Source organism: Carettochelys insculpta, chromosome 27 (genome assembly GCF_033958435.1).
Source record: "Carettochelys insculpta isolate YL-2023 chromosome 27, ASM3395843v1, whole genome shotgun sequence".
In the NCBI taxonomy this organism is placed as follows: Eukaryota; Metazoa; Chordata; order Testudines; family Carettochelyidae; genus Carettochelys; species Carettochelys insculpta.
Window position 1 is genome coordinate 16,627,682 of NC_134163.1, and position 23,071 is coordinate 16,650,752.

Below are 23,071 nucleotides of genomic sequence, written 5' to 3' on the forward strand. Positions count from 1 at the left end.
CAAGTTCATCCAATGCTGCATGAGACTCTGAAAGCCCATTCTGCAGGTGATTACAAGCGAAATCCAAAAGGGTGGAAGTGTATTTGAACATGGGGGTTTCCCTGAAGCCTGGAACAGCCATGGAACAAAATGTAATTTATGCTGGCAAAACAGCCCTTGGAAAGCCTTTAAGCTCCCTTTCCTGGTCCCTGTACTGGCAGCTGTTATACCATCTGTTTACACTCTTGGCCAATCTTTTATACTCTTATCCAATCCCTGCTTATATTATTAATATTAAAAATACCTTCAATTATTAAAACTGAACGCATTTTAAAAATCATAATTAATTTTGTCTATACTATCTGCTGTTTCCAGTTCTCTCAGCTTGGACATTGAAGACAAAGTAGTATACTTTTCCTAGCGTTTCAGGTTCTGTTTAGCCCAGAGCTGCAGCATCTAGATTGCTAATACTGATTTTTAATATATGTATATACCACCACCTCCAAACTGTCCCATTAGAAGCTATTAACATGTTTCCATTATCCTCGTCTTTCCCTCATTTTATACTAAATTTGATTTATCTTTAAAAGCTAGATCTGAAAAATTTTGTGTTTGTCTGTTCTCCTTTGTTGTTGCTTCAGCTCTCTTCTTACCCTCTCTGATCCCTTCATCGGGTTCCCATTCCTACTGTCACTATTATGGCTGCACAGTCTCATCCCTATATTTCTGCTCTCATTCCTTTACCTTTGCCTATGCTGTACATTACATTCTTACAAATTTCCATATATGCTTATGGATCTAGATACATTATTTTTAATAATAACCAGATCTAAAAGAGCACAAAGCATGTGTTCCCTTTTGTGTCTGGACACAGGAGCAGGTGTATCTCAAGGTCATAACCTCAGGATCATATGTTGGGTGTCTTAGAAAGCGAAAAAGTAAGCAAAGCTAACAATTTTCTTATCTCCTTTATGTTTTTAGTGTAAAACTATGTTGGCAATTTCTCTTCTGCTTGGTGTCCCTCATGGAACTGGGTTTGTTTATTCAGGAGGAGAATCTCCTAGTAAATTTGTGGCTAGGGTAGAGAGAGAGAAATTTGTGAGCTTTAAAGGAAGGATAAATGTCTTCTACGAACAGTGATTAAACCTTCTAGGAACAGAAAGGAATTATAGATGTGCGTATATTTCCTACTGTGAGTATGTGTATGTATAAACCTAGTCATGTTTAATTTTTCAACTTACAATTACTGAAAATTATACATACACCTGTTTTTGTTCAATATTTGTGAAATGCATTTTCTGAACATTCTCTGAACGTTCTAGGGAGTTTGCTTCCATCACTGTCTAACCCACCCCAAAAAAAGTTGCCATCCATTTTTATTTTTGCATAAAACTTACAAAAATAAATTAGCTTTTCCTCTGTAAGTACATTGGAAAAGTTGATGCCATTTTGGAAAGTTCTGTTGGGTATGCTGAAAGTTTCTTTATTATTGGGTTGTTGTTTTTTATTGTTGTCTAGGAAACTGGTTTGGTTGTGATGACTGATTTAGTCAGTCTAAACCATAGACAGAATGGAGGCATGTACACAGATGAGGCCGTGCCAGCCTTTCAGCCTCACACTGGGACACTGATAGCTACTATGCATTCTAAGATTGTACCCAGGTAATGTTCTGTGTATGTTTGTAATTCACACTGAGTGAAGTATTTCTCACAGTTCTATTTTATCAGGAAACTCCTCAGGTTAATCAAAGAGATATGAAATTGTAATAGTGTCCAGAAAGAACTAAAATAACTAGGCAACTGGACAGTGCCCCAGTAAATGGACTTCAGCATAGACCAGTACAAAGTAATGCACCTTGGAAAAAATAGTTAAAAACATTGCGCTCAACCGCTGGCTCTGAATTAATTGTTGTGTCTCAGGAAAAACAGCTAATATCATTCTAGACCAGGGGTGTCCAACCTTTTTGCATCGGGGTCCACATGGCAATTTTTTACATGTTCCTGGGGCCAAACCTGCCTCCCCATCCCCAGGCTTAACCCCTCTCTTCCCCAAACCTGCCTCCCCCCATCCCCAGGATTACCCTCTCTCAGACAACAAGCTTCGCATGCTGCCGCTGCTCCTCCATGGCCGCCTCTGCCTCCCCGCCTTCTCAGTGTGCCTGTACGGCTCTGGCAGGGGAAGACTTGGCTGCCCCTCCCTCTAGCTCTCCTGCTCACTTTCCCCACCTGCAGTGTGGGTGGCTGTCTGCCCAGCCATGCTGACATAATGGAACTAAATTTAATTGGTGTAATGGCAGGATCCCTCTCACCACCCTGCTGGTTGTTAAACCAATTAAATCTAGTACCATTATTGCAACGTGGCAGGGCAAGAAGTCACAAGAGGAGTCAGTGGTGGTAGCATCTGGAGCTGCAGGTGTCTCCTTAAACAGCTGCATGCATCTCCAGAACTCAGGTTGCCAACCCCTGACCCAGCCTGACTACACCCCACACCCCAAGCTCATTTTGGCCAGCTTGGCTAAAATGGTGCTGCTGCCATGGGAAAGGGCTTCACAGGCTTCGTGGGCTGGATTCTGGTCCACAGGTTACATGTTGTCCACCCCATTCTAGACACCTGCGCAATATGCAGCAGGTAGTTAAAGTAAACAAGATGCCAGATTGTATGAAGAAGGGATGAGGGAGTGATACAGAAAGTATGATAGTGTTATAAATTGATAGTGTGTCCTTTTGAATGCTGCACTAAATCTTATTCTCTTGATATCAGAATAGCTTCACTGGAATCAGAAAGCATCCAGGCTTTGTCTACACGAGAAGCCTCTGTTGAAAGAAGTCACTGTCAGAGTGGATTTCCCAGTAAAAGTTCTGTGGACAGATTGTGTCTACACATAAAAGCAGACCAAAAGAGCAATCCACTCTGTCAACAGAGAGCAGCCAGACAGTCTGGCCCTCTCTCAACAGAACATATGACTGGAAGCTCTGCAGACAGGGCTGCCCAGTAAACCGGAAGCTCTAGCTGTCGACAAAAGGGCCTCAGAGTACCTGCATGGCTGTTTTGTTGGCAGAACGCTGTTGAGAAAGGTGTTATACCTAAACAGGGAGAGGTATAACACTGCTGGGGGATGTGCTGGGTTTTGTTGACAAAATGTCGACAAATGAAACAGTTACAGGCATGACGGGAAGGAAAAGGGAAGGAGACAGTACCATGCAAGAATGCAGAGACAAGGACTAGTCAATGCTGCAAGAATAGTTAGAGGAGACATGGGAGAGGAAATTTAAATAGTAACTGCTATAAAATAGGCCAGTTTGGGGAAGCCTGCTACCCCTTTTCCATAACCTAAAAAAAAAAAGTGGTGATGACCAGTGACATTAAAAGATGCACATTATATCTCTTCTCTTAGCCTTTTTGCCTGAGTATTAGATAATTGTATGAAAGAACTCAAAATTTTTACCCTGAGTTAATGGTTTTATGCATTTTATTCTTATACCTAGAATGTTTGCACACATGCACGTGTTTGCATATATCACAACATACCTATATTTATGGGAGACAGATTCAGTTCCCTTCTTTATCACAGATGTCATGTGTAGTCCTGAGTATGTCATTTAGCCTCTCTTTGCCTCACTTTCCATCTGTGAAATGGGGACTCACAGGGGATCAGAGAATAAATAAATGGTAGTTTGTGAAGCACTTTTGAGAAGTACTGATAAAAAGTGCTATATAAGACACTAGTATTATTATTATTATTACTTATTTTAAATAATATCCTACTAGAGGACCCTTGGTACATCTAATTGTGAGGATTACTATGCTGCTGATTCATAATATGAGCTGTGTTTGTATATAGCATTAATTTCTTTATTCTTTTGTTGTAACCTTCTGTCTCATAAAATAGTTTATTGCTGAGGATTTATTTCTTGTCTTAGAGCAGAGAAGAAAAAAAGAACATTCTTCCCTGAAACATGGATTTGGCACTGCCTCAATGTCAGGTATTTGTGGGGAACTTTTCTGTCGGCATGCACTGGTTTGTGCACAATCCTATGCAGATTTCTGTTCACCTGGAGAATAATGTTCCTACATGACAGTTGTCAGCCTTACCTAAATCTTTAAAATCAGCTAGGTGCTGCAACCCAGTCCTCTTTTACCCTACTTCACATTCTTTATAAATAGTTCACCTAATCTTGAAGCTTATTCCCACACTGAAGTCATAACTGTTTGTGACAATACTGTTTTCCCTGTAGGAACTCAGTGTGGTGTCACAGACAGAGGATTCTCACTGCAGAAATGGCACAGGAGCAGCAACCAAGGGTTGTTGTGTAGAGGGCCACCTAGTGATTAAGCTAGGTTACATACATGATATTATTTGATGGATAACAATATTTCTGGATCATATATGTAGATTGTTCACTATAAAGTTGTGCTGCCCTTGTCAAAATGCTGTCTGTGAGCAATTGCTGCAGTTGCCACAGAAATGGAAGATAGCTTTTCTTACTATTAATGGGGTGAGAGGTTTCCATGAGAGAAGGTGTCTACCACAATGTGATGCATCCTATCGGATTCCTGGAATAGCATGTGACAATGCTGCCCCCACATTTTGAAGGCTAAGCATCTCTAAGGAGGACATAACTAATACCTATGAAGCCTAAGTTAGGAAGATTCCTCTGCCCATCCACTAAGATATGCAGAATTGCAGAAGCCATTTTTCAAGGCTCCCATGGATTACTGTGATGAGTAACACAAATTCATGTGTTTTTAATTTTTGCTATTTTCTGTGTGTTATGTGTTGAGATGTGGCTTGGACAGCTGACTCTCTAAAGCCCTTGCTCAATATTGCTAAGCTCTACGTTGATTTGGTCTGTCAACACAATTCTGTACAAAGCTCTTCCTTTCACTTTCCATTTTGTGTAGGAGTAAGCCCAAAATAATCCAAACTTATTTCCTGTTTCTGGCACAATCATTGCCACAAATATTAATAAATAGATGACTAATCCTCCCAGAGGCAGCAAAGCTTGGAATAAGAAATGCTAGGCAGATTTTCAAGGGCTTCTCCAAGGTTGCAAGTAAATTTCACTCCCAGTAAATGCTTTTAATTAAATTTGATAGGAATTTGAAGCAAGTTTATTCAAATCTGTTGAACTGAGCGTGAAATATGCTTTGTAAAAATATATAAAGAATTCCAGAAGTGCCCAGTCTGCCAAAACCCAGTTAATAAGTGGGGGATTATGGAATAAAAAGTCCCAGGTTGCGTTTACTCTAACTCATTTCACTATGAATAACTGAGTTGTGCATTGTCTGATTTCTGCTTCCTTGAATATGAAGAATTTATACGTATATAATTTATAATTAAAATATATTCTTATTTAAAAAGAAACCATGTCTAATGTCAAGCTCCCAGTCCAAATCAAAAATTTCTCAAGCCTAGCTGAAGTGTCTAATGGCTGGAAATATGTGTGTACCTTGGCCCCCTGCCCAGAAGAGTAAGTGCCCTCATGTGTAAAAATAATATGTTAATTCTGGTTATGGGCTGAAATCCCAATGGAAAGAACATCAGCTGCAACAAATTGTCTGGTTAAAGAGGCTGGAATGCTGCCAGCTCTGAAGCTGGGTCTCAATTCCACTGATTCTCTAGGGCTGTAGTTTGTGTTGCAGAAGGTACCAACTTTCCAGCTCTTACTATGTTTGCAAACTTTGTATTAGATATTAAGAAGATAATGTACCTGAAAGAGGTTAAAATAATACAGAGCAGCAAAGCCAAATGAATTTCCCAGTTCTCTGCTGAGCCAAGTGAATAATAGGAAGGTCCCTGTGCTTTTCTCTGTAATTGGATCTGGAGGACTATCTTCACAAGACGGGACACTAGAGACTGGCTGATCATGGTGCACAGGATTACCAAGGAACACTGGCTATAAGTTTTCTTGAAGCATTTGTGTTAGTGTTTCCCTGTTGGGATCTTGTTCACTTCACTCATTTTCATTTTTTCATTGTCTGTCCAGTTCAGCATTGTTCTTATTTCTTTGGGTACTTGATTCTAGTGTGAAATGTGGCCAGTACAAATCACAGTATTTAACTCACTTAACAACCAAAGGGTAGTGTCAGCTAAGTTACCAGTTAAATATTTCTGGTAACCAATGGATACAAACAACAATTTACACAAATACGTACTAAATTGAAGAACAAAACTATCCAGTCAGATAGCAGCTTTAGTCAAGAGATAATTTCTCATTCCATTTTATGATATCTTTTTGGATTTGGTTACTTTTTAAAACGTGTGGTCAATGCAATGGTCTTAGTGTCTGCTTAAGAATTCAAAGAACTCTTATGATTTAAGGCTTTTATTGGCCTTTAGTTTTTTCCCTCTCTCCCTTTCTTCAGTGGCATGAAAAGTAACCTGAAATCTGCTTGTAGCCTTGGTCACTTGGGTAACGCTCATTGGCTAATCCAGTTCCCGGTACTTCCCAATCCTGTTAATTTTTGTTGTGATTTGTTTTTAAATGTGCAAGTTACTGCAAAGTCCAGTTTAGCTCTTAATATTTGGAGTCATGCAAACTGATACACAATACTTTGCCTAATTTCATAAATGAGCTGTTAATATAGCATAATAACAAATGACTTAAAAGCTGTTTATAGGAAGCATATTTAAAATACAGGTTGCAATCTTGGCTGGCCCATCCAGAATAAGAGAACGTTTAACCCTTTTTACTTACGTCTCTTCTGGAATATCCTCAGTGAATCAGCAGCCATCACAATGTGGTCAGGCAGCAAGGTCTGCAGAGGAGATCACCTGTACTTATTCAGGGGTCTTTCTCTCTTTTTCATCATAGTAACACGTCAGCTGAGATGTAGGTTTTCAGAAGATACTGGAACAAGAAGCATGCTCATATGGGTCTGGGAGGGAAATAACTCCAGGAAGCTTTTTTGTTGGGCACTTTTAATGGTACCAATCAGCCTCGTAACTGATCCATGAAATAGCTTTTGTTTGTGCTTTAGGTGAAATTATTTGTCCGCCCTTTCAATCATGTCCAAAGCTCTTCTATGTGAGGGAGGGAGTGAATAATCCAGGATGATGCTGAATCCTCATTTTTACAAAGCATGAAGAATATCAGTTGGGAGAATATTGGGCCAGACCCATCAGATATACACAGCTTCTGATGTAGCAATGTGCATAGCAGATATAACAGGTTCCAACAAAGGCTACTTTTATTTCATTAGTTGTTGGATAAAACAGTTTACTCCTTCTCTTTCTTAATATAGGACTTTGCCTCTAAGGAAAGTGATTCTATTGCCAGGGAGCAAATGCCTGAAAAGCTTTTAATCCAGGAAGGATTTGCCAGTTAGATGTCATGTTACCAACTGTATTCCATGCTAGCTAGTAACTGTTCATCTACTTCCTGCACATGCAGCTCTTGGTTACAGCAGAGGTTCCCAAAACAGCTGACCTCTTGCAAGAAGAGATTCTAGCTTTTCAACCTTTGATCTTCACATGTGCAAAGTATAGCTGAAAGCCCTGACACTGCTGAGTCACACATTATACTATATTATACGCTTGGATTGGAAGGGAATTCCCCCAAGTCCTAGCTCTGTAAGCTTCAGCCTTGTTCAAATATATCTTATTCTCTTTGGCAGTGATGTATCAGGAGAAGCACAGCTGCATGTGGAAGTGCCTGACTCAATCACTACATGGATAACAGAGGCTGTGGGTCTGTCTGACCAGAAAGGGTTGGGACTAGCCAAACAAACTGAGCTGAAAACATTCAAACCCTTCTTCATTGATTTCACTCTGCCCTATCATGTCATCCGTGGGGAGCAGACCAAAATCCCATTGACTATCTACAATTACCTGGCTGTGTGCATAGAGGTAACCCCATTTACTTTTTTTTTTTTAACTCATTGCCAAGACACTAAACTTGGAACTGTCACCAAGGATCATGTTCTAGACATGGTGATTTCAGATTTGTGATAAATGAGGCATTCTTCTTTGAGTGGTCCCCGTGGGTGCTCCACAGTAGGAGTCGGGCTCGCTCCGGCACCGCAGATCGGAAATTTTCAGCAGTCTCCGTAGGGTCACGCGTGCACCAATGCACACCAGTCCTTCGCGTGCCTTCGGTCACATGCACGATCCGGTCCCCGCCAGTTCCTTCTCAACTGCCAACATCTGCAGCTGGATTCCGCTGTGGCTCCAACGCTTGAGAAAGATAAAACTGTGTTTTAATTTTGTTAATAGTTATTAGCTAATAGTTTTAGTTAGCATCTCCGCCACTGTCAGCGTCATCATGGAAGTCACGCTCGTCTAGACCCCATGCGTACGTTTTCCGATCGTGGTCCAGATCCCCATCACCGGGCCCTTGCCCATGCTGTTATGGCCATCCTTACCATACTGAACACCAGCACAGGGGGTCCAGATCCAGGCGTAGATCCCCACCCACACCTCGCCAGCACCCCTTCACACAGTCTCACTCCGTGAGAAGAACACAGCCTTCCCAGGCAGATGTTGGTCTACAGACCCTGGACCTCCCCTCCGAATCCTCAAAAGGGCAAGCATATGAACAAATCCAGGAATCTGAGGAATTAGAGGAGGTATATCATAGTGACGCCTCTTCATCCTCCCCAGATGAGGGGATTGTCCCTGGAGATATTTCCCCCCTGGACGACCTTAGGCAATTCCAAGAACTATTCAAGAGAGTAGCACAAACACAGGACATTCAAATAGCAGAGGTGCAGGAGAAACATCATAAACTCCTGAAAAATTTAAGACCCCCGGCTTCATCTAAGATCGCCATCCCACTAGATGAAGCGATTATGGAATCAGCCACCAACATATGGCAGACTCCAGCCTCCACCCCTCCCACAAATAAGAGGGCGGATAAGAAATACTTTGTTCCAGCCAAGGGCATGGAATTCCTGTTTAGCCACCCCCAACTAAATTCCCTGGTAGTCGAATCATCACAGCAGAGATCCAAGACACCTCAATATAAATCAGGAGGGTCAGAAAAAGACGCGAGGAAATTAGACACGTTCGGTAGGAAGGTCTGTTCCTCCTCTACCTTACTACTCAGAATGGCAAACTGTGCCGCACACCTGTCAAACCACAACTTCGACAGTTATTCCAGACTTACTTCCCTCATGGATTTCCTTCCAGAGGATAAGAAACCGGTGCTGAAAGCGATCGTCCAAGAGGGCTACATGGCCTCACGAACAGGAGTTCAGATTGCCCTGGACGTGGCAGACACGGCAGCATGCTCCACAGCCACAGCAGTGGTAACGCGTAGGGAATCGTGGCTCCAGACGTCCGGCATTCCCAGAGGTCTGCAAACAAAAATCGTAGACCTTCCATTTGATAAACAGAAGTTATTTGCAGATTCAACTGACTCGGTCCTACACTCCAGCAAGGACTCGAGAACCACGCTTAGGACCCTGGGCATATATACCCCTCCGTACAGGAGGAAGAAGTTTTACCCCCAGCAAAGGCACTACGCTTATCAACCTCAGCGTACACAATACCAATGGAACTATGACCAAGGGCGCCACCACCAGCAGCAACAGTACAGGGCCCCCAGACGATGCCCCCAGCAGGGTCGCGCATCCTCAGGGCAAGCCCTAAGACAGCAAGTTTGACGGGTATGTCGAGGACTGCAATATCAAGACCATCCCTCAATGCCAATCCCAGCACATGTTCCATCATTGGCTCAAACCGTTCTACTCTCAATGGCAAAACATCACCACAGACAAATGGGTACTGGAAATTATAGCCACGGGATACACGATCCCCTTCCAATCACTACCTCCACCGAAACCGTCCACCCAGTCCTTCTTCAAGGATCCCTCCCACGAGACAAGGTTAAAACAGGAGGTGGACCATCTCATGTTCATAGGGGCAGTGGAGAGAGTTCCGGAACAACTCCAAGGGAAAGGGTTCTACTCATGGTGCTTCCTAACAGAGAAGAAGACAGGGGGCTGGAGAGCAATCCTGGACCTACGGGCCCTCAACCGGCATCTGCGCAAACAGCGTTTCAGGATGATTACAATTGCCTCCATACTTACGGCATTGGACGATGGAGACTGGTTTGCAGCCCTCGACTTGCAGGACGCGTATTTTCATATAACTATTCACCCGGCACGCATACGTTTCCTCCACTTCACAGTAGGCAGGGAGCACTTCCAATACAGAGTTCTTCCGTTTGCTCTCTCTTCAGCGCCCAGAGGGTTCACCAAAACACTGGCGGTAGTATCAGCTTACCTACACAGACAGGGTGTGTTCATTTTTCCATACCTGGACGACTGCCTACTGAAAGGGGCCTCAAAGGCAGAGGTCCTAGGCATGATACACGTCACTACAAACACATTCGCCTCGTTGGGCCTAGTTATCAACCTCTCGAAATCAAACACCGAGCCTACGCAGAATATAGAGTTCATAGGGGCACGCATAGACTCTACTACATCAAGAGTATACTTGCCCGAGGCCTGTTTCCACACCATCGAATCCCTGGTACAAGCAATGACGTACAGCCCCACAGTGCCAATCCTAACATGTCTACAACTGTTGGGGCACATGGCGACCACCACGTTCGTGGTACAGAATGCCAGGCTGCATGTGCGGGGCCTGCAGCATTGGCTGGCGAGCATTTACAAACCAATAGTCCATACCATCCACAGGGTAGTATCGCCCACAGCAGAGGTGCGCAGGTCACTAGCATGGTGGGCAGATCCCAAGAATTTACTAGTAGGAGTGCCCTTCCACCAACCACAAATTGCAATTTTTCTAACGACATACGCATCTCACATAGGATGGGGAGCGCACATCGGCAACAAAGTAACTCAAGGGCTATGGTCCCCTGCGGAAAAGACATTGCACATAAACATACTAGAACTCAGAGCAGTGTTCAATGTGTGCAGACGTTTTAGGAAATACCTGCACGGCAAAGTAGTCAAATACTGACAACACCTCCACCATGTTTTATATCAACCGACAAGGAGGGGCCAGATCCCATGCGCTATGTGCGGAGGCAGTCCAGTTGTGGAACTGGTGCATTGTCAACAATATGACGCTGAAAGCCTCATACTTATCCGGTGTCCACAACATGAAAGCGGACCAGCTAAGCAGGTGCTTTGCGCTCACACATGAGTGGCAGATCCGTGCTGATCTGCTCTGACAAGTTTTTCACAAATGGGGGGTTCCCCAAATCGATCTGTTTGCCACTTACAACAACAAACAATGCCCTCAGTACTGCTCCAGAGTGGGCGTAGGACAGGGATCCTTGGGGGACACCTTCACGGTGCCATGGAAGGGCCCTCTACTCTATGTGTTCCCTCCCACGACACTCATTCACAAGGTTCTAGAGAAAGCCAAAAGAGAGAGAGCACGGATAATACTGATAGTCCCAACCTGGGACTGACAGCAATGGTTTCCTCTGCTTCTGTGCATGTCATGCCGCCTGCCACTCCCCCTACCGGTAGTGCCGGACCTTCTCACGCAGGCTCGGGTCCATAGTGCACCCACACCCTCAAAGACTCTGCTTACAGGCGTGGCTAATCCATGGCTCAGCGCCTTAGAGAGCACGTGTTCGGAGCGAGTGAAACATGTCTTGGAGTCCAGTCGAAGGACTTCCACCAGAAGGACTTACGCGCAGAAGTGGAAACGATTCATCTCCTGGTGCTCTTCCAAGCAGTTGGCTCCTCAGGGCGTCCTTATAACTGCAATTCTAGACTACCTGCTGGAGCTAAAACAAGACAGACTCTCCCTATCCTCACTAAAGGTCCATCTTGCAGCTATGTCAGCGTTTCAACACGAAGAGGAAGGACCAACCATATTCGCCCATCCTATGGCCACACGGTTCCTAAAGGGGCTGGTAAACCTGTACCCCCCTCAGAAACCGCTATCGCCGTCATGGAGTTTGGACTTGGTCCTCCACATGATGTCGGGACCACCCTTTGAACCATTGGCCACAGTACCCCTCTGGCTACTTACCCCGAAAACAACCTTCCTTCTTGCCATCATATCAGCCCGCAGGGTAAGCGAACTCGCAGCAATAATGACAACGCCACCCTGCACAGTATTCTCAAAAGAAGTGGTGATCTTCTGATTACACCTGGCCTTCGTTCCAAAGGTTTCCTCAGAGTTCCACATTAACGAACCAATAGTATTACCCTCATTTTATCCTAAGCCTCACAACTCCAGCCAAGAGGCGCGGCTGCACCTGCTAGACGTAAGGAGGGCGTTGGCCTTTTACATAGACAGAACTAAGCCCTTCTGGAAAACGGACAGACTCCTGGTGTCTCTCGCACCCAGGTCGAAAGGGGAAGGCCTATCCTCACAAAGAATTTCAAATCACATCGTATCCTGCATAAGACTGTGTTATGAGCTCCATAAGACCCCTCTGCTAGTTCCGCCCAGGGCTCACTCCACCAGAGCGATGGCAGTATCGACGGCCTTCTTCAAAGGAATCGCATTAAAAGACATCTGCAGAGCGGCAACTTGGTCATCTTATGACACCTTTGCCAAGCATTATGCCATGCACCGGGTGTTCGATGAGGATACACACCTATTGACAGCAGTCCTATCAAGGGCAAGCTGCACATAAGCGGACACCCACCTCCTTAATTGGGGTCACTGCTGGGTAGTCACCTACTGTGGAGCACCCATGGGGACCACTCGAAGAAGAAAGAAAAGTTACTCACCTGTGTAGTAACTATGGTTCTTCGAGAGGTGTCCCCGTGGGTGCCCCACTACCCACCTGTTCCTCCCCACTTCGGATCTCTGTTTTTGCATTTTTCAGAAGCATCCAGGGCAGTTGGTCAAGGAACTGGTGGGGACCAGATCGCGCATGTGACCGAAGGCGCGCGAAGGACTGGCACGCATCGGCGCATGCGTGACCTGACGGAGACTGCTGAAAATTTCCAATCTGCGGCACTGGGGCGAGCCCGACACCTACTGTGGAGCACCCATGGGGACACATCTCGAAGAACCATTGTTACTACACAGGTAAGTAACTTCTCTTTTTGATAACATGAAGATGAGTGCAATATAAATACTGAGAGAAAAGAATATTAGTTTGTACTGTTAGTGAAAGCTGCTGCTTTATTGAGTTACTTTAACAAATGCAACATCCTGAATGGTCCCTGCAACACTTTAAACCCAATAGTGAAAAAGTCTTTGAAAGACTATCAGAAAAATCCCATTAACGTATAGGGAAGAGCTTGATTCTTAGTTAGAAAATTGCTTTAAGTAGTTTGCAGAGGTGAGCTACCTGCTACGGATGGACATCCGAGAAGCTCTCTTTCCTAAACATAGCCTTTTTTAAAAAAACACACACTTTCTCACTCCAATGCTCTTCTACAATCCTAAAACAGATATACATGGTTCGATTTATGTATGCAGGTAAAATCAGTGTACATCCCTTTATATGGTATAGAGTCACTGCACTGAAGCTAAATCTGCCTTTTAAATCTCCTCTAATAAATGCATTTGACTAATGAGATGTGTTACATGTTTGTTAAATATATTGTGATGTTTAGGTTTTGTGTCAGTCTCTGTCATTATTTTGAGTCAGATTTGCATAAAATTCAATTAAATAATTGTTTTCACAGGTTCATGTGAAGATTTCCATTCCAAAAGGCATAAAATTTGTTGGACATCCTGGAAAACATCATCTGACAAGAAAGAAGTGTGTGGCCCCTGGAAAGGCCAAACCCACTTCCATAGTCTTATCCTTCAATGAGCTTGGACTGAGCAACATCACAGGTAATTTAGTGTTCTAAACCGTTCAGTGCTGGACTACCTGATGGAATTTTGCAAATAATTCACCTTCTCCTCACTGCAGAAGATCCCCTCAGGTTCATGGCTGTCTGAGTAATTCACTGTGAATAATTCTTACTGAAGATTTAGCCCTTTTTTTCCATTTGTGGCCTGATCCCAGTTTTCTGTAAATGAATCCTACAAAACAATGCAGTGAGTAGTTTTTGTGAGTGACTGTCAGGCTATTCCCTTTGGCCGTTTCTGCACATACTCCTTCCTTCAGAAGGGGCATAGTAATGAGCAGCCCGGAAGATGTTAATGAGGCATGGATGTAAATCTCCTATGCCTCGTTAGCATGTGGCCACGTGAGTCGGAGTCCAGAGGAAGCCCTTCCGGACTCCAAGATAGCTGTGTAGATGTGCAGCCTGCGGGGTTCTCCCAGAAGGAAACCCTCCTTCCAGAAGCCTTGTCTTCCTCAGAAGATCTTCTAAGACAAGGCTTCTGAAAGTAAGGTTTCCTTCTGGGAGATCCCCGCAGGCCGCACATCTACATGGCTATCTTGGAGTCTGGAACAGCTTCTTCCAGACTCTGACTCACGTGGCCACATGCTAATGAGGCATGGGAACTTTACATCTGCACCTCATTAGCATCTTCTGGGCTGCTCGTTACCATGCCCCTTCCTCGTGTGTAGAAAATGGCTTTCAAGTTCACAGTTTATGTGTGAGGTGTAGTCATTTGTTGTTTTGCATTGTTACTGATTGCTCGACTGAAAATTTAAAATAGAAAGCTAATGAATAATCCATGATCCTGTATGCCAACTCAGGCAACTAATCATTGCTGTGAAAATTCATGTCTCTTTTAGGATTAGCAAAGACTTTCCCCAATACCCCATGGACTGAGAATAATATAACCCCACAAGTAATAGTGACTTTATTTATAGAACACTTGGTGTGACCTTTACATAGTTTAGAACAATCCTGAAGTGAGACATGTTTTAGATGAAGATCCTGCTACATTTACAGTTCTGCTTCCTCTTTTCTTTCTTTTACTTAGCAAAAGCATTTGCTTATGGTGGAACAAACTGTTGCCAGGATGGCATGCAGATCCTGAAGAATGGCAAGCATTCAGAAGACACTTACTTGGACAAAAGGATCCCTGTTGGAATAGACTACGTCCGAAGTAGTGTTGTTATTGAGGTAAGAGGGCATGATTCCCAAACAATTCAGGAATAAAATTAGGTGTCACTGAACCGTTCAGTAAAACTTTTTAAGTGTAGACAAAACTAAATGAATCATAAGGAACTTCAGGGTACAGTGATTTAGCAACGCCGGGTGACCATGCCACACAATGGAAAATGAAATTAATTTAAGACCCGTTTGTGTACAAGATGATCAAATTGTTCATGCTGATGTGGATTATCGTGCATTTTCCTACTGTTATATTACTGCAGTGCTGAGCCTTCACAGCTGAGATCGAGATGCCATTGTGCTGGGAGTAAGAGACAGAATATGCTTCAGACATTTTACATCTGACAGAAAATGGGAGGAAAAAAGGATTATGATCCATACATTTTTTAGAAGAAATTAAGTGATTTTCTCAATATCACACGGGAAATCTATAACAGACTTGGAACTTGAGCTCAAGCCACCTGAGTTCCAGTCCAGTGTCTTAACAAAGCTATCTATTCTCTCCAGTTTACACTTAATGTAATCTAAAATTCTGTGAACCTGAAGCCTAGTCTTCTAAAGTCTCCTTGTATTTTCTCACAATCCTCTTTAATTTTTATTAATTTAAGTAATTGTGTATCATCTATACATTTTTGCCCCTTTTCAAGATCATTAATGATTATGTAAAATAACATTAGTCCTGGTACAGATGTGGGAGGCATCACACAATAACCTCATTCCACATTGGAAATACCATGTACTTCTTTATTTTCTAGCTTTTTAAACATGTTGCAATTTATAATGGAACTTCACCACTCCCCATTGATTTACCTAGTTTAGCCTTTTGTGAGGAGAATTCACCAAAATAAATCTGTACCTACTGACTTTTTGTTATCTAGTATTCTACTGAGACTGTCACATATTTATAATTGGCTTGATAAGGCACGATTTTCGTTTTCAGAAGCTGTGCAGTTAAGTAGGTATCTTCTGACTCTCTTTAGTTACTGGTTCCACTACCATACCTATCATAGAATCATAGGGCTGGATGGGACCTCCGGAGGTCATTTGAGTACAGCCCCCTGCTTCAAGCAGGATTACCTAGCCCTGAAGTAAAGTGCAGTGAGCTGAGTTTCACATGATCACCCATAGCACCTTCTTACCAATATATAAAACACTCATCCTTCCATGTTGTAGATGACTTTAGTGATTAAAAACCATATTTTGTGTTTGACAGCACAGTCACTAAGGCTACGTCTGCACTTCAGAAGCCCGTCCAGAAGATCTCTTCTGAAAGAACTTCTTCTGAAAGCGTGCATCCACACACAAAAAAGCAGATCAAAAGAGCGATCTGCTCTTTTGAAAGAGAGAGTGTGCACAGCCCCTGCTCTTTTGAAAGAACAGAACAGGGATCACAAAATCAGGTGCCATGAGGACTGCTCTTTCAAAAGAAGGTCCCTGTGGAGTGTCTGGCAGAGGAGTGGAAGAGCACTTTCAAAAGGAGTGCCATATTCTTTTGGTTTATTTTGAAAGAATGCTTTTGGTATGTAGATGCTCTGTGGGATCTTTTGAAAGAGCCCATTTCTTTTGAAAAATCTTTCAAAAGAACTTACGAGTGTAGACGCAGCCTAAGTATAAAAGTCTGAAGCTTGAATGCTTGAAATTAAGTGCCTAAATACATACTTAGCTACATTTGAAAGCAATGATTAGCCGTAGTGTGCCTTCCTGATAACAGTGCCAACAAAACATCATGTTCTATAATGGGTCTTTAATGCTATACTCCACCAAACTTTATTTTTTGTATTTATGACTAAAATTAAATGGTGGTTACTGTTAATCCAAATTCTTATTTTCCTAATGGTTTTCTGCCTTTGTGTAGCCAGAGGGATTATCCAGAGAATATACATACAGTGTGTTTTTCTGCCCTAATGGTAAGTTTTGTGATTTGAATATAATATGACAAAGTTTGATTTTTTCCCACCCCCCACAATTTGTTATAAATAGAAACATGCTTCTTTACCCCTGGAAAAAAACTTGATTATTTCTATCTTTTCCAGAGGAAAATCCATAAAATTTATATTCCATCTATGATGGATTTACACCATATACATCAAGCTATTTATTTCATACCTGGCTGGCTAACTATTGACAATATTAATTGGCCAAATGCATCTGTAAATGAAAAGTGGACCTCCCTTTCTTTATAAAACTGGATAAGTGTTTTTGCACAACTGTCACTAAATTAGAGTGCAGTATTATTTTTGGCTGATTTTTAAATTCAGACACAAAGTCAGCATATCACTTCTGCCTGATTCAGATAAATTGGATTTGGTTACAATGGCTAATTGTATTTGGTTTCTACTAAACAAAGTGTCTTCCTGACCATTTAAACTGTAAATTGAAAAATTGTGTATAGACTTCACAAGTAATCTACATGGGTTCTTTGAACTAAAAAGTCCGAATTCTGTATTATAAGGACTGCAGGAAAGTAGGAGCTAGGAAGAGACACTCCATCCACTGTGCTAGTTTGAGCTGAGAGGAACTGGAGTTACAAATGTATACTGATTATGCAGCACAAAGCCACTTGTGTTCCAAGTTCAATCTTGGGCTGTGTGGGTTTTATTAAAAATTTTATGACCTCCTAAATTAACATCAAGATGTAATTCTGATAATATTCAATTTTTTTTGACTAGAGAAAATTCACATTTCTACGCCTAACAAATATGAGTACCAGTATATACAGAAGCCTGCCCAGATGACTCATTTTGACATTGCAGTGAAAGCACATAATGATGCCCATTTTGCCTTGTCCTCTGGCCCACATGACATGGCAGAGATGACTGAGATTGTTATTGGTGGACATCAAAATGCTAAAACGTGGATTTCTACTAGTAAAATGGGCGAGCCAGTGATCAGCACAGACACAGATGGCATCCTCTCTTGGGATGAATTCCGGAGCTTCTGGATCAGCTGGAAAAATGGAATTATTCAGGTAGTGAATGGCTGTGTAACAACAGCCTTTCTTCCATAAGAGAGAGAGGGCTCTGAGTGTATATATGGCATGTTTCCATTATCCATGTTATAGAAAGAAAGAAAGATCCTCATTTCTGTTCCTTTTCTATATTACATTTTTCTGAGACTGTTTTTATTAGAGCACTTGATTGTATTTCAAAATGATTTTCTTTGTCAAGCAGTGCCCTGGGCATCTCAGCTTTAAAAATTATTGTTATTATGTGTATTAAAAATAATTGTTTCTGGTCTTGATCTGGTTTGGAGAACACAGATCCAGCTGTTTAATACAGATGAGAGATTAATGGGAAATAGCTTTGTGATAGCTCCTTAACTTCCAATTAAATCCAGTGGGCATTAGTGTTTTATGTAATGTTTTCATGATGCAACTATCGACTTAAGACACTGAATCCAAGAGCGCACACAATAGATTTCCAAATTTAACAGGAGAGGCAGGTTTGACTTGCATGTTTGTCCTGGAATTGGATGGTTTGTTTGTTCCTTTCAGGTTGGCCATGGTACTCAGATGTTAAACGAATCCATTATTGTGGCATGGGCTATTCCAAAACAGCCTGAGGTGAAGTACATTGGCTTCTCCACAGGCTGGGGTTCAATGGGAGAGTTTAAAATCTGGAGAAAAGAAGAGACTGATGAAAATCACAATGAAGCGTTTACTCTTGGAGTTCCCCACAATGTGATCCCAGGATCAGAAAGAGCTGCTGCCTCAATCATAGGTACCATCTAAAGGGAAATAGAGGTTGATAAAGATAGGTGCTGCAGACTAATATTGAAAAGTAATATGAACTAAGAAGGATAATCGTAACTAGTTATAATGAAAAAATATCACTTTCTGTAGAAATTACTTTTGTATCTTGTGGAATAATTTGCATTGCAGTTGAACCCAGTCCAGGTTGACACTGTGAATGAAAGTTATCATCTAGCACAGTGGTGGGCAACCTGCAACCCTCGGGCTGCATGTGGTCCAATGAGGTTCTGTGTGTGGCCCTTGAGACATTTGGTTTACCTTTGCCCATGCATAGGGTTGCCAGAGTCCACTAGTTTCTGTCTGCATAGTTTTTTTAACTACCAGTGTTACTAAGGTGACCCCCATGTAAGGCAAGGGCATATGAAGTGAAGTGAGTGGTAATCACATACAGTGTTGACTGGGAGAGCCACCTGCTCCTTCTGCTTCCAATCAGAGTGCTGCTACTGGTCAATTGGCACATCCTGGCAATTTCTAGGTATGATTACAGTTAGCAAAACTATCTAATTCCGGGATTTTATCTTAGTGACTACAATCTTGTGGCCCACTGAAAAGAAAGAGGGCCACACAGTCAGCTCACTCACCAGCGTAGCTTCTCATCACACATGTAGTGGTTCTTCAGTACCCTCTATGAGAAGAGATGACAGTATCCAGTGAAAATGTATGCATAAAACCATTATAGTCAAAAACAGCACATCTCTCTTGTTGGCAGTCTTAGCTGATTAGCCAAACGGTTACAGCCCTGGAGACTGAAATTTCCTCTACTTCTGCATGGCTCTAATTTTATATTAAGGTTTTAATGTTCCTGAAAGTGTGAATCTGATGGACATTTTTGTGGTTAATTGGGTTTCTGCCATTATAGTTTGTGAATGGAACCTTCATCAGCCGTTCAAGTTCCTCCTTGCTCAGTTTTGTACATTTAGAAATAAAATTAAACAATGACCCTGTGTTTACATGTGCCCCTTCCTTTCGAAAGGGGCATGTTAATGAGCGTGTTCGAAAGATGCTAATGAGGCTCTGCAATGAATATGCAGTGCCTCATTAGCATAATGGCGGCCGTGGCTCTTCGAAAGTGCGGCTTTTTGAATCGTGTGCCACCCGTGGAGACAGGACCTTCCGAAAGGACCCCCCCAATTTTCAAAAGCCCTTCTTCCGATCATCAGATAAATACAGTGTTGTTATATTTAATATATGTCTCCTTGTTTTAATCAGGAGATGTAATGGGCCCTACGCTGAACAACTTGGACAATCTTCTACGATTACCATTTGGATGTGGGGAGCAGAACATGATCCATTTTGCTCCCAATGTCTTTGTGCTAAAATATCTGCAGAAAACCAAACAACTCAGCCCTGAGCTGCAGAGTGAAGCGACAGATTACCTGGTTCAAGGTACTTCCTCAGGCTCATGGACTGCAGAGACTTAACAAAAAAACTTCGCAGTAGTCTAGGCCAACGCTGAGTATTTATTATTAGTTGAATGTTGTCCAGTCTAGACTGAAATATCCCGAGTGATGCATCTCACACCATTTTCTTGTGGAGATCATCGTATAGCTCCACAGATACCAATATCAGGAAGTTTTTCTTGGAACATAACCTACGTTTTCCATTCTTAATTACTCCTAGTTGTACGTTCTTTTATTTTCCTATATATTTTCTATTCTCTTAGTTGTTTATGGCCTTCAGATATTTATGGAAAGTTATTATGTTTCTGTTAGTCATTACTTAGCCCAAGCTCTATGTGCTTTGTTTTTTAATCTTTTTTTCTAAATCAATCCAGCCCTCTACCCATTTCTTTTGTGCTCTGAACTTCCTCCATTTTGTCTTAGTAACAATTTGTCCAGAATGAAATTAGTATCTCAGGAATAGTCATCCCAGAGCCATATGGAGAAGGTCTGTCCCCACCCTGTTCAATATCATGTCATTTCTATGTGTTTAGCCTAAAGCAATCTGCTTTTTCAAGTGTTCTGTCATTGCATTCATGTAAGAGGGGTAGTTTGTACAGAATAGCTTGTAGCTACGCAAAAGCAGAGGCTCCCAGGAACAGGAAAAAATTATGAGGAATTAAAAACAAGAATGAACCTCAAGAGGATGGACATAGGCTGCCTTGTGCATGACTCAGACAATAGTCATGTCATGGAATCATAGATGACAAGGTTCACTGGGATTCCTCAGAAAATGTAATCCATTCCCTGCACCCATCAGCAAGAGCCCTGTGTTATTTGCCTTTAGGAACTAGGCCAGATTATTTCTCTTTGTAGTTTGTTGTGCTCTCTGCTTGCCCTCAGAGTTAGAGCATTTTCTAATAGCTGAGCTCACTTTCATTTTTAATAATATATAGTTTTAATTTACAATCTTTCAAATGTTTGGGCTTCAAACTCAGCATGTTATTTTACCTCCACAGAGGAAGTCCCACAAAGCTTTAAACTTTCTCATGCTCCCTGGGACCTCAGCCAAGTAGCAGGTTTTGATGGAGTTCGCCTTGTCCTGCTTTAAGAAGGCCTTTGCACCTTCCTGAGCTAGAAAACTTTATTTTGCCACTAAAATCCATCCAAGAGCAATATCATAGTATCTGTTGTGTCACCAGCAATTCCCTGCTCTGTTTCTTAATCCTCAGTGCTGGGTCTGGGCTTCTTGGTACCGTTTCTACCTAGCCACTTCTAAGTTTTTCAGAAAACAGATGAACTCTAGAAAGGTGAAGTCTCTTCTTTTTGTACCTCTCGTGACTGTAAAAAGGAATACATAGAAAATGTAAGAACAAGCATTCATAAGACTAAGCAAGATGTGAAATGATTGGGAAGAGAGGTCTAGCAATCAAAGAAAAGTTTAATAGTAATGGCCAAGGAAAGTGTAAAAAGAGTGACCTACAGAAACTTACACATGGCTACCAACAAAATGAACCTGGAGCTTCTAACATGAACACAACCTGGTGATGCTGAGAAACTCTTCATCAGTAAATTGTATCTGAGGCTTTTGTAGGGAACGTATTATAAAGATATTATAAAGCAAAAGTCCTTTAATGCAGCAGCTATTCCTGATCTGAAAAGAACATCTTTCTTTTGTTCCTGCAAGTTACGGATCTACTGAAGAATTCTGGAAAGAGTGACTTTTTGTAGTATTGTCATTGAATACGTGTATTGGCCCAAAATTATCCTACTTTTAATCTATATATCTTCTCAATTCCCAGTCCATGCTTTTCGCTGCAGGAACATAATTAATTTCTAGGGATTAATTTGCTTTCCATTTTATAACCTTACCCACCTCTGCTCTCTCTAAAAGGGAAGCTTTTGGAGCTTGTGGAGAGGCAGGGGTAGATCGGTAGCCCCTGATAAAACATTGTACTGCTGCCTGTATTTGCAGAGGTCAGCAAAGCTGCTCATCACTGAAATGAAAAATTTATCCATTCTCATAAAAATGTCATATAGCATGGAATAAAAAGTCTATTTATGGGTCAGAGGATTTGCCAGGCTCCAAACGTCTCCCTATCATGTAGTCTCTTGAACATGTTTGACACATCTCTGTATCAGAAATGAAGGATTTCATTCCATTCTGAAGGATTTAAATCCAATGGACATTTAAAAGCCCTTGCCAAAATTACTGTGTACAGCAGTTTCCACATTATAGAGATTTGGCCCAATTTTTTTAGCACTGACAGTTCATCATTACAAGGGAAGTAGATCTGGTGAAAGGTGAATTCCATCCATTACAGCTAAACGCTGTTCTCATCTTTGTCCTCAGAGTTTGAAGGACATTCACAGAGGGACTACATACACATTAAGGTGACTTCTTTAAATGGAGGTGTCTCAAAATGGGACCCTGCTTTTTTCTCTTGACCTTGAGTATTTAACTTCACAGTAACTGTTGGGTTAAAATATGGCTTCTGTAAGACAGTCCCATCAGCTAAAAAGGGTCCAAATAATGGGAATTATTAAGAGAACACCCTTGCTTCTTGTGGCATTAAGTCATATAGAAGGACTCAGTTGTTGCTGACCACATCCATTAAATATCTGGTCACCACCAGCTTGAATAGAGAGATATATAGTGTGCTGTTAACCATGGAGTTAGTTCTCCAAATGCATGGTACTTCCTGTACTCTCGAGGAGAGTGGCACTGAGTTGTTTAAGCGCTGAGATATTTTTAATGTTGCACCTTGATGGCATAATGTCTTAAATTAAACTGTTCTAGTGGCCAAGGTGCAGGAACTGACCTTTAATATTAACTATGTCAGGAACACTACATCTTAACCAGTTCTTGGATAATACAAAACGAAAGCTCATCACCAAATAAATTGTTTTGTTAGTCTTTAAAGTGCTACATTGCTGCTGTTTTGTTGGAATACAGACTAACACGGCTACCTCTCTGTTACAGTTCTTGGATAAGTTAGTGCTCAGTAAGAGGCTAACAACAGGAAAAGATGTGTTTTGATCACTTGTCTTC

At 42.0% G+C, this 23,071-nt stretch overlaps 1 protein-coding gene across 2 annotated transcripts in view; it reads left to right on the forward strand.

Moving 5' to 3' along the window:
* Positions 1-23,071, forward strand: part of CPAMD8 (C3 and PZP like alpha-2-macroglobulin domain containing 8) — a 99,398-nt gene that overhangs the window by 37,687 nt on the left and 38,640 nt on the right. For both annotated transcript variants that reach the window (XM_074977981.1, XM_074977979.1), the window contains exons 18-26: positions 1,498-1,640; positions 3,900-3,962; positions 7,597-7,828; positions 13,555-13,708; positions 14,756-14,898; positions 16,745-16,796; positions 17,559-17,857; positions 18,383-18,608; positions 19,850-20,026. In XM_074977981.1, the coding sequence (XP_074834082.1) occupies positions 1,498-1,640; positions 3,900-3,962; positions 7,597-7,828; positions 13,555-13,708; positions 14,756-14,898; positions 16,745-16,796; positions 17,559-17,857; positions 18,383-18,608; positions 19,850-20,026 (1,489 nt within the window). The remainder of the gene's footprint in view (positions 1-1,497; positions 1,641-3,899; positions 3,963-7,596; positions 7,829-13,554; positions 13,709-14,755; positions 14,899-16,744; positions 16,797-17,558; positions 17,858-18,382; positions 18,609-19,849; positions 20,027-23,071) is intronic.